This window comes from Blennius ocellaris (genome assembly GCF_963422515.1).
Source record: "Blennius ocellaris genome assembly, chromosome: 5".
NCBI classification, from domain to species: Eukaryota; Metazoa; Chordata; class Actinopteri; order Blenniiformes; family Blenniidae; genus Blennius; species Blennius ocellaris.
This window is the reverse complement of record NC_137654.1, coordinates 26,237,243-26,256,749: the sequence shown is the minus strand read 5'-3', so window position 1 is coordinate 26,256,749 and position 19,507 is coordinate 26,237,243. Positions and strand designations below refer to the sequence as shown.

The 19,507-nt window shown below is 41.3% G+C and overlaps 1 protein-coding gene across 1 annotated transcript in view; it reads left to right on the top strand.

Annotated features, from left to right (window-relative positions):
• Nucleotides 1–10,993, top strand: part of LOC308130543 (chemokine-like protein TAFA-2) — a gene marked incomplete at both ends in the record, with an annotated part of 42,658 nt that extends 31,665 nt beyond the window's left edge. The window contains 3 exons of the mRNA XM_080496946.1: nt 4,269–4,418; nt 10,593–10,717; nt 10,988–10,993. Coding sequence (XP_080353072.1) covers nt 4,269–4,418; nt 10,593–10,717; nt 10,988–10,993 — 281 coding nt within the window. The remainder of the gene's footprint in view (nt 1–4,268; nt 4,419–10,592; nt 10,718–10,987) is intronic.
• Between the last annotated feature and the right edge of the window lie 8,514 nt (nt 10,994–19,507).

Sequence of the window (19,507 nt, the reverse complement as noted above, 5' to 3'; positions counted from 1 at the left end):
TTACGGCACATGAGGGACGAAGGCACAGATACCGGGGCGCTTATAAAATGGATTATTATTAAACAAGGAAATCCTGTGTAAAAATAAGATGTCCATAAGCAACCCTATATAGTCAGAATTATGAGATTCAATGTGATTATTTCGGCATCCACGGGTAAACAACAAGGGATGGACCAGAGGAGACATTCCTTTTTTTTTTTACCTCCAATAAACATATATATTTTGTTTTTTTCTTAAGTGTGCCCAATACAATTCAGTAGAACACCTTGGAATGACATGACATTTTAGGAGAATGATTGCAAATTTATGACAAATCAATCCCATATTCACAGCCTTTGCTCAATACTGTTGTACTGTGTTGTTGGACAGAAGTTAAAAAGTTAGTCTTTTTGAATGCAATGCCACGAGACCCATCTGACACTGTCAGAGTGGATGCAATCAGTGCAGTTATTTTCAGGTCAATTCAGAGACGTTCCATTGGATTCTTGAACGTTCTCCTCCAAAGAGGAACACTGGACCTCTGACAGAGTGACCATCGACTTCTTGACTAAATCCCTTCTTTCCTGGCCACTCAGTCTGGCCAGCTCTTCTTCCCTTTACAGATAATGAAGGTCACTGTGCTCGCTGAGACCTTCTCAGCAGCAGAAATTTATTTGGACCCTTCACCAATATATTTTTTTTTTGTCAGACATCTACAGCCAGTTCACCAACCCAACCCTTTGCTCTGACATACACCGTCAGATGTGGAGCTTTATATAGACGGTGTGCGGCTTTCCAAATCATCCAATCAACTGAATCCAACCACCGGTGAACTCCAATGAAACTGTTGAAACGCCTCTGGGATGATTAGTGGAAACAAGAAGCACCTGAGATCAGTTAAGGACTTCATTGCAAAGGCTGTGAATACTTGTGTGCGTGTGATTTCTTTTTACATTTTTGATTTATTTGCAAACATACATAAAAAAAAAAATACTTTAATCCTTTCTCATTATGCACCATTGTGTGGAGAATTTTGTCAAAAGATTTATTTAATTTTCAAATAAAGTGTAGAAAAAGTGAAGCAATGTGAATGTTTTTGGACGCATGTCACTTAAAAATACAATTCGCAAGCGACACCACCAACCTAAACTCATCTCCAAGCCAAACTCACAAAGTTCAATTTAATTCCCAAGTGATTTCATTGTGAGACTGACAAATTTCTCACAACATCTAAAGGAGAATATTATTGTTATTAATATCTTTTTTTAATACTGAATACTTCAAACATCATACCACCGCACCTTCTTATACACGTCCTTGTACTTTATTCTAATCTGTCTGTCAATTGATGTACTGTTTACTGTTATGTGCATCACTTAAATTTTTTTTTAATCTCAACTAGATTACTTGTATAAATAAAGTTTTTAAAAAAATCACTTAAAAAAATTGCAATTCACCTTTTTGATCAACATACACAACAGGCAGTGGTGTTAGGTGTAGTTTATCAGAACCTGCTGTAGAGAGAGAGAGAGAGAGAGAGAGAGAGAGAGAGAGAGAGAGAGAGAGAGAGAGAGAGAGAGAGAGAAATAAATGGACCAGGACAAGCTATGCCATTACTGGATGATGTGAACACCGATGTCCTGTCGACCAAACGTGATGCAATCTGTGGTCAGGGATTGAGTGAAGATTGTGTCATGACCAAAATGGACTGTAACCCTGTGGTGATCTGAGAGTAACAACAGAGGGAAAGGTGAAGGGGTCGCCACGGTCTGTGAGCTTTGTCCTCCGTAGAACAATAACGTCCGTTAATTTGTCAGCACTGTCGCCAGTAAGCACGGTGCTGTAAGTAATTCAATGTTTTGACCCGAGGGTGTTAAAACTGAACATCTACAACAAGTGATCTGGTGGAAATAGCGGGACGCGATACTTCTTTTTTTTTTTAAACTACTATAAATTTCTTGCATGTGGAAAGTTTCTTTTTTATTTCAATCTGTTCTGGAGCCACCGGGACATCGTTTCGCGGATCAAAGTGTTGGTTTGATGGACAGCCAGATGGACAGATCAATCAGCCTGTATCACTATCCTCTGGCCTCACGAGCAGTGGAACAAAGAGGGAGAGTCAGAAAGAGGGATTGAGTGACACACACACACACACACACACACACACACACACACACACACACACACACACACACACACACACACACACACACACACACACACACACACACACACACACACACAAGCACACGCACACGCTCGCTGAGATATCACTGTGCTTTACATAGAGATATTAATTGCTCTGGGCTTTGCCGGATTGCCGCTTTGTCTTTTTTTTTCTTCCCTCATTAACAGCGCAAATTAAGAACTTAAAAAAAAAAAATTCTTTGTAAGTCTGCTTAATGTATTCACACGGGGTCTTTCAGTTCAGCGCGCCTCGCTTTTAAATACTCTTTAAGACAGAGCAGAGTCACTGTTTTCTGCTTTAGTTTTCATTGCCATGCACTATGTGCCTTTTGTTGGGTTGCGGGCGGACGCTTTGTAATGGAAATAACAGTAACTTCCAACAAATGTCTGAAAAGCCAAATGGCACACATGGCAGACTCTGACTTTCACATACAATGGACTGCACGTGTGGCCTACATGTAATGGTACACATAAGCACTGCTACATGCAAAGTGAAGTACACCTGTGCACCAGATGGTAAACACTGCTTACTGTATGTACACACAAACACACAAACACATACAGAGTTACTGACAAAGCTTATTATTTGTCCTTGACATTTTCATGTATTTGATGAAAGGCTGCTATGAAAGGAGCCATGTCTCTACATCACAAACCTTCAAATGTAAAGGGATTTCTTTGTTCCCTTTCCCTCGGCTGACTCAAGAGACTTCTGTGCTCGGGGTGGACTTGCTGTTAATTAACCACACGGCTGCCTGATTGAAAAGTGCACGTATAAATTTGCACACAGAGTGGTAGCTATAGAGGGAGTGAAGGGCCCTTCGATGTCTGCCATTCATTAGTGCTGCAGCCAAAAGAAGTGCAACCCCAGAACAAACAAGCCCTCGACGTCAAACACCGCCGCTTCCTCGCTATCTGTGGAGCCGCTTTCTCCCAAACATACTGTATAGTTTCCCGACATATCCTGCAATCAGAAATAGAAGCTGCTGCTCATGAGATATGCAGAGGAAATTAGGATTTCCAGACGTGTTACATTTTTGGTATCTGTATGAGCGCCTGAGAGCAAAGACAGCGTGTTTGTTTATTTATTTTATTTATGTTAACTTGCATGGCTTTGTTTGCACACACATCCGTGTTGAAAGACTAATAAGATCAATTTAAATGCATACGATAACTGTTTATTGCTCACGGTTGTCTAATAACAGCCAAATCCTCTGTTAGCTTCATTCAGTGATTCGTGTCAGTGCTGCTATTTCTTGCCGACATTGATTCCGTCAACATTGAAACCTTGATTGGTTATTTAGAGCATAATTCACTAAAAACGGTGTTTGTTTTTGGATCAGGCACACAGTGAGCTGACGTCCTCATCAGTGAGCTCAAAAGAAGAATGGTTTAATTGGAAAAGTATCATAAATCTGCAATTTATAAGTCTGAAATGGAACTTATCACATTAAAATAGTTTATCTATCTTTGTATTGGATGTTTTTTTTTAACATTAAGGCTTCAAAAATGATTTTATTATTATTGCCTTTTAGCTATTTTGTTTCCTCCGTAACTATAAAATTTGTTTGGTTTGAAAAAAGGAAGAAATTCATTCATACAAAATGTGTTTTTTTATGTTATTGTTATTATGGTATTGGAAAATTGATAGTAGACAACCAGATTATACTAGTCTATTATACCAGAGGATGCCTGTACTGCAAATTAATACATTTAAGAACCAGGAATATAAAAATTAACAAAGACAAAAATGGTGATTAAAATAGTAATTTTCTTTTGGTTTCCTATGGTTTGAAAAGTAAGTGCTGTCCTTGATCGCATGTCGATGATTCATTTTGTTTTTTGGATTTTCAAAACGTCAGAAAATGATGACAAATGTACAAGATGCATCTTACAGCATCTTGTTTTCTCAGCTAAAACACACTACACTCACAATCACACAAGAAAATCGACTTCGAGAATTAAAATTTTAAAAAAATGCTAATACTTTTTTGGGATTTTCTGTTGATTCAAAAACACAAGTGACTGCAGCTCATGTTTTGATGAACAAGACAAAACCACTGTATAATCAACGCGGTCCGTGTCTCTCTTTCTTTCCACAGTGCATGTGAAGGCAGGAACATGTGAGGTGATCGCCGCCCATCGCTGCTGCAATAAGAACAAGATCGAGGAGAGATCTCAGACCGTCAAATGCTCCTGCTTCCCTGGACAGGTTGCTGGCACCACTCAAGCGATGCCCTCCTGTGTTGATGGTACGTGCGCTTGTTGCATATGTGCAGGTTCCCATTGGCTGACGCAATGCTATAAAAGGCTCTTATGGGGTTTTTATTTTTCACGGTTGGCTCTCTTTACAGTTTTCCTGATATGATAACAAAGTTCAACTCTTCAGACTATGGGGGAAATATTCATCTCCCGTGTACCTTGTTCCCTGACATTTACACTGCATTAGCAGCATCCCAGCGACTGTTGGGTAACAAAAGGAAGAAGTGAACCGTATAGAAGAAGGCAAGTAATGAGCAAGAGTCTCCGTTACGCTCAAACTGTGATGACTGCTCTGATACTGCCTGTGACCAACAGAAAGCTTTTCAAAAGGATTGCAAAACCTAGTGTACGTTTGTGAGGCTCAGGTACAAAAGATCTTTTTTTTTTTTTTAACAAAAAAAACCCCCTCTATTTTAAAGATATTTTCTGAAGCTGCACTGGGTCAGCCGGGATGGAAACCGATATAAAGATTGAAAACATCACAACCAACATCTGTTGCTAAAAATTCCAGTTTCAGTGAGTCAACATCAGTAAGGTTTGATAACAGCCCGTTCTCAGTGCAACTGAGCATCCGGCACTCAGAAAAGTAACTTTACTCACAATATGCAAGCAAGTACAACGACTCACTGGTTTGAACTGTGTCTACCAAGGCCAGTGCTTCCTGAATTAAAACGTGATTTTTCTCAAACAGATCCCAGATTTATCTTAAACACAGCTTTTGATCATTATAGACTACTATTTTCATAAATTCTGAAGACAATTTTGATGAACAGCTTAATTTCACAGTGGAAACACAATCCAAATAAACAATATTTAAATGATCAAAGTCAAATGAACTTAAAAAGCTATGCGATACAAAAATCTGAACTGCTCAGGGCAGAAAGAGTAAAATGCTGCATCTCAACAAATGAATTACTGCGGCATGCAATGCCTTGGGGGTTGTCGTATGCACATAAACGATTTAGAAATGTGGCAGCTGGTACTCAAACTCACACGGAAAAGCTACAGAAACATTTTATTAAGCATATATTTGATCAACTCTGGATCCCATTGAGATCCTCGGCATATCCTGTACTTCACTGAGTTTTATATTATTATTTTTGCACTCTGGTCTCATTGAGAGAAGGTCGTGGATTCAGTTATTGGACGGGCCTTTCTGTGGGGTGTTTGCAGGTTCTCCCGGGTTTCTACCGGTACTCACAGTCCAAAAACATGCATGTGAGTTTAACTGTTGACCATAAATTACCAATATCTGTGAAGGTGGATGTCAATGTGTGTCACTGTCTGTTGGACTTGATGTAGAGAAATGGGAAGGCACTTTCAGGTTTCTCATTAAAAACGTACCTGCTGTAACAAAACTTGTATGAAATGAAAACTAGTTAAAAAAAGGTTTTATATTAAATTTGGCATCAGACCTCTCTGGTAGGCAGGGCTCTGACAAGACATGCCCTCAAATACCAGCCCAGCGCTGATGAGTTAAATTGCATGAAACCTTCAGGGCAAATCATTAGCCTTTTTTTTTAAGCACTCAAATATTGTAGCTGTTTGATCTCTTATTCCAAATTTGTCTAACTTCTTTTGCTGATCAGACCTTGATTAAAAGTATATTACTTCATTTTTAAGTCCACAATCAAACCCAAACACCTCATGCTGAATCTCGTAGAAAGATATCTGACACTTGAAGTGAATCCATCTTACCTTCGATAGATTTGTCAGAATTGAATCGTGCAGATGCTCAATTTCCCTGAGAGAAGATTTTCCAACAAGCAGAAAAAAATTAAATGAGAAATTCTTGGTCTTTTTCTGAATCAACCACTGGTTGTGGTTAAAAAAAAAAAAAAAAAAAAAAGATGTACGGAAAGATTCCAAGATCCCAGATAGTAAATATGATAATCTGCTGAAAGCTTTTCTAGAGCTTCTGTGTTGGCACCAGATGAAGAGTAGATTTCTTTTAGGACCAAATGTTTCTGAGCTTTAAAACATGAATGAATTTTGTTTGCCAGTATTTTCCATCTCAGACATACTGAAAAATCTCCGCCTGCCAATCTCTGCGTGATAAAAATCACAGATCTGCAATCTATAAGGCTGTGTTTGTGTTTCCCGGCTGCCTTGTGTCCGGATTGTTCTGTGTGAGAACATCCATCCATCTAGTCATCTTCTATGCCTGCTTCATGCAGGCTCGGGTCAGGAGAGCAGACTTCTATCTCCAGCAGACATCTGGCAAAGGGCAGGACACATCCTGTATATATAACGAGTCCATCACCAACACAAATAAATACAGTCAGTCACACACATACGGCTCACAATCACAGCTATGAACAATCTGGAGCCTGCTTAAAACATGTAAAATATTTGCAGGATCTTAGCAAATAGATGCACTTTCAATTGATTCTTCTGGTGGGTGATTTGCTAAGGAAACAAGCACGAGTGACATAATGTGCAAACAGGAGCGTTTAAATTAGCTTTTTTTTTGTCTGCTTTAGACTCTGTTTGCGCAAGAATAATTGCCAGAAACAGTATCGCTTCTGCATGGATCTGCTTGAGCTCAATGTGCAGTGATTGAATGAAGCACTGAGCCTCCACGAGCAAATAAAATGTGGATTTGGAGGAAAATCCAAGCAAATTGAACCCCAGGCAGCAATGTTTCAGAAAGGTACAGATTTCCTCGTTTCTACAGAGGCGGAGTCGTAGCATTTTTGAAAAGTTCTGCGTTCCCTCGTGTCCACAGTGAGTGGATCCCCCCCGTTTCCATAGAGACAGATAAGGAACGTTGGAAGAGACAGAGGGTGCAAAATATAAAATAATCAATTTTATGTTAGTTTCTGAATGTGCAACCATTTATTAGATCAAGTTTAAACTGCTTTACTTGTTGAAAGAGAAGCACTTCGGGAGAAAAACAGTCCGAGTTGATGCCACAACATTTGCCCCTGTTGTAACTTAAACTATCCAAACAGCCGAGGAACAAATGCCATGCAAGTTCTAGTGAAAGTCTCAGGACTCCCCCACCAGCAGTGCAATGAAAGAGGACTTGATGTTCTGTGTTCTAGTTGTGATGATGGAAACTATGTGCAACATCCAGCTGCACAGGACAGCTTTCTCAGTGTTGCAAAGTTGGACTGTTTAAGAAAATTGCCTCTCAGAAAGTATCGCTAATCCCAGAGGGGTAATGTCAATGATGACTGCGTTGAGTTAAGAACCGAGAGTGACACTTTCTTTAATACTGACATGCTGAGCCTCTAACTACCTGCTAACTGACTGCTGCAAGCGCCCCGACTTCACAGTGACAATTGAAGGAAAGACTTTTTTTATACGTCCACAAATCCACTCAGCTTTCACGGTGGCAACAGTTCCTTTTTTTTTCTCCCTCCCAACTTTTTTCTTTGATATTTAATCGCCTTCTTGTTCGTCATGAGTCTATTTCCTCTGTGATGTTTGCCAAAGACTTTTCATCATTACATTTCTTTTTCCTTTTAATCTCATTTTATGTGTTCCACAAATCCTGAAAGTTTGCAACATCCGCAGCCGTCTCTAGCGTATCTTGCCCTTCCTGAATTGAAAATATAAACGATCTGTTACGTGCTTATTAAATTCTCACGACTCCAGTGCTCACAAAACCCACACGTATAATAAAACTCTGCATTTCTTTAAAAGATAAAAAAATCTCTAAACAGAGCTTAACTTTTATTTTTGGGTGTGCTGAAAGGTAATCAGTAATCATGTCAATATACAAGTTTAATTACATTGAGCCTAGTATTCAGATTATACAATGTTTTTATACAAAAAAAAAGAAATGCTTCAGATCAATTGCACAATTTGGTCGAAACAAGGTCAAAAAGTCACCAGTCTCATTTATCAAAGCTTGTGATCAAGGCCCCGTTTACACGACAACTTTTCAGGTGAAAACAAAAACAAAAAAATTACACAATTTGGTCGAAACAAGGTCAAAAAGTCACCAGAGTCTCATTTACCAAAGCTTGTGATCAAGGCCCCGTTTACACGACAACTTTTCAAGTGAAAACAAACCATTTTTGCATTTTTGTTTCAGAAAAGTTTTGTGTCGACACGTCAACGTTTTGGAAATGATGTCCGTTTTCACAGAAACGCTAGAAATGCTGAGAATGATTTTTGCCTTGGGCCACTAGAGGGTGCTGTTGGTTGTTTTTGTATTAAAACTATACACACATGTATAGAGAATGATATGGTATAAACATCAACAATGTTGAGTACACAATGGACAGACAATGAAAATTGATTGTGATTCGATGATTCCCAACTGTAAAACTACTAATTTCTCGAAGAATATGGACTGGGAATCATGACGCCATCGAGGCGGCCATTGTTGTAAATATCCATCCGTTCTCACATATACAGAAAAACTCCTTACTATGGCTGTGGTGCGTGTTGATGTTCACAGTAGGAGCATTTGAGAAAAGTTTAGTTTTCTCCCCGTTTCCACGGACATGCAGTCGGTGCGCTTTCGAAAAGTTCCATTTTCATTCACTCCAAGCACTGCTGTCATGTAAACGGATCCCCATAACACAACGAAACTTGTCCGTTTTTGCGTTTGAAAATGTTTAAAATTAACTGTATAAAATGCGTCAGTGCATTTGTGGAATACCAGAGATATGATTACACGCAGGGACCCTGTGAACTGAAAGTTTTTATTCTTTCACTTACAGATTATACTTTAAAGATTTGAGTTGTTGCATTTTTATTTCGAGGATCTGATGGAAATTCAACTTTTTGGTAGTTTTGCTGAAATACTCGATATTCAGTATAAATGTCAGGACCTCTGTGCTGGTTTAAGCTACTCCTACACATCTCCAGATTTAAAGCCTACGTTTCTTTTTCTTCTCAAACTGACATACATTTCTGCCAAAGGTTATATAACCCTAATAATACTTCCTATACTTTATGTCTTATCTGCAGAAAAGTGCCCGAGCGATGATTTACGAGAAGCCTTGGGCATCTGTGAGAAATTGACTTGCTGTCATCAGCACTGGTTTTATCTGCGCAGTGCATATGATCAAATATGGTGTCACCATTTGTCAGAACTTCGAATTAAAAGCATCAATCTGTTGCACTGCTACCCAGACCTGGAGGAGGAGATGTTTGGCAAAGATAGGGACTAAAACACAACATCCACATGTCTTCATACCATCTGCAGAGCCAGGAGTGATGGGAATTTTTCACAAATTCTGTGAAATTCTACACAAGCGGCACCTTGCCTACTAAAGGTTTAAAATAGCAAAATTCAATGTAAAATGTAATTTCTTGACCTTACAGTTAGAAATTGGGAATGACTGATCATTAATGTAAACGCTTTGATAAACGTTTGGAGAAAGTCTAAAGTACATTTACACATGTTTTTAAAAGAAACACTGGTCTGAAAGAGAAGAGCTGGGAGAGACGTAGATGCTCTAAAGTGCTTCACACTTTGCATGTGTTCCAAAAATGATAAATCATTCATGTTTTTCTTTTTTGCCAAGAGGTCATCACAATTATGTAGCTGGTAAATTTACATTTTCCATATCAAGAACTCTATCTAAGGCAGGGCATTTGCATCGACCGGCTTTTAGGGGAACTTTCTAATTATGCAAAACAAAACAAAAAAACCTGGGTTTTCTTACGGCTGAAGCAGTCAAACTGGTGTATTGACAAAAGCGAAATGCAGCCAAGTGCAGTGGAAGCAGACTTTTGCGAATGAATTAATCATGACCTACGCGAAGCAAGTGTCTTAAACATCCACTAATGCTTCCAGCCAAGTGAGGAGACAAAAAAAAAAACTGTGGGAGAGAAAATCATCAGACCTTTGTTGGGGAGATTAGGGCTCTCCGCTGGGACCGGCTCTCTGTGCTTCTGTTCATTTGAGGCTTCGACTGGTGTTATTTTAAATATGAAATCTTCCTGCCGCCGCCTCTATATGATGGTTAATGGCACCCATTTCTTCATAGATCATCTTAATGTACCACACTTTTATTATTCACATACTGGACGGAAACGCACTTTTATGGAAACCCTTTGTCCGTGTGAAAGTCTGGAAGGAAGCCTCGGTGTCACTTTTCACAAATGTGCAGTCTGGAAAAACACTCGAAAGCACACACCCACAACACACACTGGGTCACATCTCCAGCCGACTAAACATTCGCTCCCTCCTGTTCCAGCCTCCATCGTAGCCCAGAAGTGGTGGTGTCAGATGCAGCCTTGTATGGAAGGTGAGGAGTGCAAGGTTCTCCCAGACCTCACAGGATGGAGCTGCAGCACAGGCAACAAAGTCAAGACCACCAAGGTGGGTGTGCACTCCTTCTCCCCGCACTGTTCTCTCTCTCTCTCTCTCTCTCTCTCTCTCTCTCACACACACACAGTTATCTCTTTAAACCATACAAGCATGCACACACACGATCCAACCCACCACCGAGCGACCTATTTCCACCTCTATCATGTCAGAGTATACTCCTTTCTTTTCCACACCACAGCTCTGCCTTGCTCCTATTTTTTTTAATCTCCTCACCCAATATCGCTTTTCCATTTTTTTTCACTCGCTTTGCCTCTTTTTTAGATGTAACATCAAACAAGCTCTGAAGAAAGAAAAATAGGACCAAGAATAAAAAAACAAATACACACTTTATAATTCCCCTCACTCTCACTGCTTCACTGGTGGAGCCATATGATTGAAAAACAACCGGCCTTGTTTAGTAAAGAATATCCTCATAATACCCCTCGGATGCACCGATACCAATGTAAGTATCGGGTATCGGTCCAATACTGCACCGGCTACTTGCACCTGTTAAAGATCCTCGATACAATCCAGCGAGTATTATGTGAAGCCATCCGTCACCAATGTCGCCCACAGGTAGACAAGAGGATGAGCAATGTGAGAATTTGGAGAATCTTTAATATTAATGAGAATGATACAAGTGAGGCAGACTGAATTACGTTCTGCCAAAGCATCAAGAGTAGGAGAAAACTAGTTAACTTAATCAGCAGAGGTTGTTATAGCAGCAGTTAGCCCGATGTCGATCATTAGTTTAACTGCTCAGTGGATGCAACAGGATTACTCCGAGCCACACTACATGCTACACACGACATGGTAAAGTGCTTTGGGGCTCACACACCAGCGATGCTACATGCTAAATAGGATTGAAGTATGAATCTAGTATCGGTATCGGGTTCTGATATCAACGTAATTCACCGATCGGAAATGTCCGATCCATGAAGCCTCATCTTTACTTCACTTTTGCTGAAATGAGCAGAGCAGCCTTCCGCTCGCTGGCGGGCCTCAATGCGACGCGGAGTAAAGAGTCAGGAAATACATTCCACAGTTTGCAGCCAGCTAGCAGGCTAGCATAGTAGCACTGGGGCTATCCAGCAACACATCAAAGTGGATGTTTGCAAAGATGTTATGTCACGAGGCGTCAGACATCAGTTTTAAAATGCCAACTCACTGAGGGGAACGGCACTGACCGCAGCATCAAAACAATAAACAGCTCGCTCCTCCGCTGTAGCAGGCGATTCACATCTCCGTGTAGCTGCGTCGTACTCCACGCTAAATTCCCTGTAAGTCACTTGTGCTGCAGTAGAGCTGGATGAATTGCAGCTTGTGCTGCATTGCTAAAGAATTTCCCCAGGGATTAATAAAGTGATTGTGAGATTTTAAAGATACACCAAGTTTATTATGAGATGATGACGTCACGCAGACCCCCACATTGTCCAAATTGAACAAAAGTAGTTTGTACTGCTTCCTTTTCTGACCTTATACTAACCTCAAGATGCTTTTTGAGAGAATACATGTATACATTCATACATTTCATACTTGCCTGTAAAGAAGAGTTCATTATAGCCTCATATAAAATCAACAATAATGATAACAACAATATTAAAGCAAACAGAGCTCTGGTATCGGAATAGTATCAGTATCAGAAGATATCAAAATTCAGGTATCGGGATCGGATCGGAAGTGGAAAAAAAGTGGATCGGTGCTTCCCTAAATGAGTCTTTAACAGCGAGCTGGAGGGTGTGGCGGCTACAATACGCAGTTGTATACTGCAGCCTTCAAGGCTTCGCATATTATTTGCATATGGAGTATAAATTAGGCAAAATGACATTTAATAAGTACTTGTATCGGTAGTCGGTCTTCTGAAGTAGCCAAAGGTTAGGACTCTATTTCTCTGTATTGTATTTCATGTGCCGCCAGATTATCTGGGTTTTACTGGTTATGGTGCACGATGTGCATGTACAGAACGTACTTTGTTTCCTGCACCTGGGCTTTTCTTCAGTGATTCAACCTGAGCAGCTTCCTGACTGTCTGTCATTGGAGGAAAATTTGTGCGAGACTCGCCCCTCGTCACTGTACGCTTCTGTTTCTAACCTCCATCCTTCTCTCTGCCGTCTCACCTTCCATTATTCATGGCCGGGTGCAGACCTTTGTTTTCTGCCTAAATAATTGATTGAAGGCGTGGTTATAGGAGAGAGAGCGAGAGAGAGAGCGAGAGAGAGAGAGAGAGAGCGACAGAGAGACAGAGAGACAGAGAGAGAGAGTCTCCTTGAGTGAAAGAGAGGGATAAGAAAAGCTTAGGACGCTCTCTCGTTTCCAAGCCTCCCTCGTTCTAAAACACTCGCAGCCCGTCTCCTGCTCGCCGGCACGATTAAGAATTCCTTCCTTCTTTTTCCTCCGCTCACCTCTCACCTCACAAAGTGGACTGCATCCCCTCAAGTCTTGCTTTTCTCTTCAACACCCCCTCCTCTTATTCTCACCCTGAAACACTTCTGTGCTCCGCCAGCCCAAGCTTGAAATGTTGTCAAGCAGCTTGTGAGGACAGAAAATTGTGCTCTTTTATCTAATGTTTTGGAGGAAACATTTCAATGTTCTTTTCACTGTACTACTTTGAAATGATACCTCTTCAAACTCAAATTGGCTGAAAAAGAAACTCTCCAAAATGGTATTGCTAGTGCCAGAAAAATAATGACGACACGATAGGAACTACCTCACACAATTAGAAGGCACTAATAGACAAGTCCATGAAATCAGCCATAGCATTATGACCACTTCTCCATTATTTTGTGGGTCTTCTTTTTCCTCCCAAACATAACAAACAGCGCTGTTCATTCAGACGCCTTTATATCAGAACCGGCAAAAACTTCTCCAGCAGTTTGAGCTATGGAAGCTCGTCATTTTTATTTGGCCAAGACGGGTCAGCGTGTGCCTCAATGAGTCGCGGAAACCCATGGATGTATTGCCACTTCACTGCTGCTCCTTTAATACTGATGAGGAGATAATCAGCGTCATTTTGTCAGTCGGTGGTCATAATGTTATGGCAGCTGGGACATAATCTAGCCTGCACATCTTCAAGTTAGATAAAGTTTGTAAGGATGATGGGTGGATGGATATTGTGCCGTATGAACTTTGAAAGGAAAATGAAGAGACACAAAGAGACAACAAGAAAATGAGTGCTCTTGGAGTGTGTATCAGGCATAATTGCAGAAAGAGGCACATACGGGTCGATCAGATATGAGGATGATGTCTTTTGTGGATGTCATTCGGAAATGTCATTCGGAAGTTGCTTCCTGTATCTGATCTCATGAATTTAGATTTATCAGCTCCAAAGCGCGCATGTATAATTTGCTGAGCGTGATCAAAGCCGGCCGCTTTTAACCAGGCGTGACTCTATCACATCGACTGTGTCGTAGTTTAGAAGAGCACAAATATTTGCTGTCTCTTGCATTCAGGTCTTTGATCAATGATCTGTGTGTGCTTTGTGGGTGCGTGTGTTTGTGTGTCTATACAATATGAAAGTGTTAGCTGGCGTGTTCGCCCGATGATGAAAAGAGTGATTTTTTTTTTCTTTCTCTCCTCTGGTGTTGTTCGCTGAGGTCAAGATGCACAGGCATCCAGATCAATATCATCGAACGTTCTCTTATAGTCCCATTAAGACCCGCTCGTAAATTGAAATTGACGATGGAGAGAGGCAGAGAGAAGTGGGATGAGAGGAAGAGAGAGAGTGGGAGAGCGAGAGACGTGTGGAGCAGCAGAAAGGAAGAATGAAGCCTTGTGGAGATGGACATGAGAGAGAGAGAGAGAGAGAGAGAGAGAGAGAGAGAGAGAGAGAGCGAGAACAAATAAGTTGAAAGTGGAGAGGGGAAAGGCTGAAAGCAGAGGTGATAGGGAGATAAAGGAAAACACTTGGAAACAAACATACTGGAAATGGTCAGCTGACAAGGAAGAAGACACACACACACACACACACACACACACACACAAAGGCAAAACGGATTTGGCAGTCTCGAGCCTCCCCGCCATCCTTTGGCTGTAAGCAGAGGAGAGGAGGAGGGCAGAGGGTGGAGAGAGGGAGGGGAAGGAAGACAGCTCGATCAATGCCAAATAATATCATATGGATGAATAGACAGACATGAACGTGGCTGCCAAGCCACCGAGCTGTCGGAGACGGCAAAGGCAACTGTATGGGCATTCGCTTAGATGCACTCAAAGTCTGACACACAAACATTAACAAACAAACAGCTCTATTTCACTGCCTGTGCAGCTCGTGTAAATCACACCAAACAGATGAGGCAATTTGCAAGTCTTAAAAATGGCTTTAGGCAAAATATTATACACTGCTCCTTTAGATGGAAACAATGAATCAAAACAAACACTGTGTGTTTAATTCATTATAGAAGTTTGTCCCACAGGACAAGTGGGAAAAAAAAGTATGACTTTTACATAATTTAAAATCTAGAAGGGACACCTCCTTTAAAGCCACATAGGCACTAGTTTCGACCGCGACAACTTTAAATAAAAAGAAGTGGAAAATGTGGCACTTTGTGAGCAAGCCCCATAGAAATGACGCTCCAGCATTTCTTGTGTGCTTTTTAAATTGAGATCTAAGTACTTAAATCGGCTCTCTAATTGGGCACAGACACTGGCACCTGCAGGCATATTTGAATAGGCATAAGGGGGGGGGGGGGGGGGGGGGGGGTGAACACCTAAAGAGACTTTGCACCTTAAAGCGAAGCAGGCCCCGGGAGATGCAGCCGTGCACGTGCACAGTGAACTGGCGTGACAACAAACGCCTGCAGACTCTTTGATCAGGCGCAGGAGTAAATGCCTGAAGGCAGTGGGAATGTGCCCAGGAAGGGTGGCCTGGAGCCATCAAGAGCAGATACAGTAGAGCAGATCCAGCTGCCAGCGTTGGAGGTAACACTGCCCTGAGGTCTCCAGGCGACCGCCGGCCTTCACGCTTTGTTAGCGGGCACCTGTGTCGGACAAAAGAGCAACTCCCCGAAGAGGAAACGCATGAGGGAAGGGGTGTTTTGTGGCTCCGAGGTGGAAACCGCTGGGCTAACTGAGAGTGAGAAAAGCACGCAGGAAAAAAAAAGTGAGGGTCTCTTCTGTTACACGCCCCAGCACTCGCAGTTATTCTGCAATTTGTGTCAGTTTGGTTGCTGGGTGGTCGAAAATGCCTCCTAATAGCTTGAAATAAACCAAAAGTGAGTGCCCGAGCAAAGAAAATGGAAAAGATGGATAGATGAGATAAAGAGAGCATGTGATTAGAGCAGCCATCTCGACAAATAGAGCAAATGACATGGCCGTGAGCCAGGTGCTGAAAGTGAGGTATTGTGGGCTCACTGCCACGGTTGGAGCTGCATCTTGTTCAGTGTCTTGCCAGAGGAGGACGTTGACCACACCGGCCATGTTGTCAGGGCTCCAACAATACGAATCCCTTCCCATTAACCCCCCCCCCCCGCAAAAAAAAAAACAGCCAGCTCTGCACAAACCCTGCATTATTTAAAACCTTTCCATTGACATGTAGTACCAGCTCCGGCTCTGACTCGTCTCTGTGACCTTTACTGTTTCAGGCTATTTTCAAACTTTTTGGGTGAACTGTTGTTAAGTGAGTTTTGACCCATTTCTGCTTCTTCTCTCGCTCTCTCTCTCTGTCTCTCTCTCTCTCTTTCTCTTCTAGGTGACCCGATAGTCCTGCTCATCTCAAGGCAAAGAGCGAGGGATGGAGATGGAAATACTCACACAGCACAATGGACCTATAAAGTTGAGAGGAAACACACTCAGACGGACTTCTACGAGGAATCAGTATTTGCTTCATTTTTCCGAGGACGTGTATCTCCGAGATGCCGGCTGAAGAGCAAGGACTCTGACACCGTTGGCCGTCACTTAAAACACAACTGAGTGTCCTTGGTCCTTTATATGAGAGGACTGCATCTCCCTCTATCCTTTAACGCTTCAACGGTCGATAACAGAACGAACTATGACCTAAACAGCACATGATTAGATGACTTTAAAGAAAAAAAAAAAACTATCTTCTTTACAACAATCTATATTCTTCATCTCTCTTCTATGGCTGAGTTGTGTTCCATATGCATTCTGGGAAATGGGGGTAATTTGGACTTGAGTGAGTTATCCTGTATGACAACCAACGTAAAAGAAAGCGTGGATCCAGAGCTGTCTGATATAGTCTGGATGATTCCTTTAAATTTAATTGTGCCACACATGACACACTCAACGCTGTCAAAATGTTTCTCAGATCTGAAAATTAACTTTTTCTTTCTTCAGATTTCAACTTCATGAGAATATTTTACCCTGAATATTTTGTGGCTTACCACATGCCATTTTTTTTTAAAATGCAGAGACAGTTGTCAATTTTGTTTTGTTTTGTTTTTTTTGTTCATTTAATTTTTCTTTCTTTTTAGACAAAGGACAAAAATCCTTCCGGGGAAAAGTTAGACTAATACTGAGTAGTTGTTATAGTATATTGAAACATGTAAACGTGTAAAAAAAAAAAAAAAAAAAAAAAGAAAAGAGGAAAAAAATAAACAGAAAAAAGCTCCATGAAATCAACCGGGTTCAAAATAAATTGACGCTCTAATGGTTTTAATATCTGTGTTTTTAAAACGCCTGTTAACCGCTATTGAGTACATGTGTCAGTATTATATGAAATGAATAAAACCTTTGAAAAGAAAGTTGAAAACTTCGGTGTGATTTTGGCTTTTGAAGGTTTTTTTTGCCACCATTCTGTTGGGAATATTGGAAGACATCTTTCACATTTCATGTTTTCTATTTACACAGAGAAAATGTTATTTTATAGAGAAATGGCAGAAATTGTGTAGATAGCATGCAAAGCCACAAGTTGGTTTATTTTTTTGATGAAGCTACATACACATGTGCACAGAAAACAATATAGATAAACAATGGCGAATACGAGGACAACAAAGTTGGAGTACTATTACATGTGACTCTCAATTGTGAAACCAAGTTCCAGGAGAACATGGACTGGGAGTCATGACCCTCTGGAGGCCACCATTGTTGTTATTGTGTACGTACTCTCCCATGTGCAGGTTTACAGAGCCAGCCTGGAAAAAGCTGTGGAATAAACTATGTTAAGTATCTGGCAGGATTTCCATCTACTTGAGAAAGCACAATCCAAACTGTGGGAAAGCCTGAACATGTAATAAACTTCTTTTAAAGCCCATTTTAAGTCCAACGCCATCTACTTGTCCTTTTGCTGAGGTCATACCCTGAACAAATGTATGTAAAGACACAATTTAGCGATTAAAGGCGTCATATTATACAGCTTTTCAACACTTTCACATGGTCTCGTTGGTCCAAAAAAATAGTATTCAAAGTTTATGGCCCCAAATTCAGCTTTTCCTCGATTTTCCTTCATTTGAATATTGGATCATAAGAGCTGCATTCAGAATCTGCTGTGTCTGTGTGAGTTGGACTGGCTCCACCCACACATGCCTATCTTGGGAAGAGGAGGAAGTACTTCCTCTTATGGTGTCATGTGCCAGAGCAGAGCCGCCTAATTGTGGGAGGGTCAAAGGGAGGCCCGACCTTGATTGGGATTGGCTAAACCCCTGATGACACTACATAGGGTTAGATTTCTGATTCGCGCACATTTTTTTAAAAACTGAAACAAGCCAGGGAGAGAGATGACAGATTTTCTTCACTTCTGGGGCTTCATTCCAGGTATGGGAACGAATATTACTGTTGGATAAACCTTCGCATTAATTCGATGTGTGGATAAGCTCAGTGAAAGTTTTCCTTCAAGACTAATGATGTGCCTGCAAACAGTCCAGTGAAGTGGGTACGTGCATGCTCACATGGACGGAAGACAGGAGGACGACATAATTGGAAACCACGCTTTGTTCGAGCGTCGGTGCAAGGCACAGTGTGGATCGTCTTCATCTTTCACCTCCTCCCTTCAGGAATCGCCACAACAGATCTTTTGCCCTTTCTGCTGTTGCACCTGCTGTTTCCATCCCCATCAGTGCATCTTCTCTAAGGCTTTTGCTCTTCTTATACTGCCCTGCAGCTCAATCTCCAACATCATTCGCACGTTTCAACCTTCTCCTGAGCTACTCCACTGTCTCTAATCTGTGGTGGGGGGAGGTGGAGGTGGTGGTGGTGGTGGTGGGGGGGACTCTCCTGTTGGCTGCTGTGCTCTCTTCAATTAATGCTGAATGTTGATCCAAGAGAGGAAGTGCAGAGAAATATATATATATGACGTGGAACCGAGCATCACATCACCTATTCCTGTACACATCCTCCGAGTGGGTGGAAATCTGTCTTTTCTGTAAATTCAGCGTGAGGATGTTATCCAGGTCAGGACCTGCTGCTTATTATACTCTATACTAATATGTGATGTTCTGACGCACCACATTGTTCCATAATGGATGCATGGAGCTGTTAGCAACGTTGAGAACAGCCGAGTGAATTAATTTTCTGCCAAAAACCCCGAAGTAACAGGAAACTCAAAATCATGAATTTGTAACTACTGGTGTTAATTGTGTTGGCGCCAGGAGGCGCCATCAATAACTGGTAATTACTTTGCTGTTAACTTTATACAATAATTTAATCATGGTTATTTCCTGCTGCAAACATCACTCTCAACGCTCAACGACGGGAGAGTGTGAAAGGCCTCCTCTCCTCTGGGCGTCGTCTCTGATACGTGACTGACAACTTGTCAATCAGCTAATTATCGTAAAGAGAAGTATGACCTGTGATGTTGAGACTTGTGAGGTCTCTCAGAGTGCATTTACGCTCAGTGGAATGTAACTCAATTCC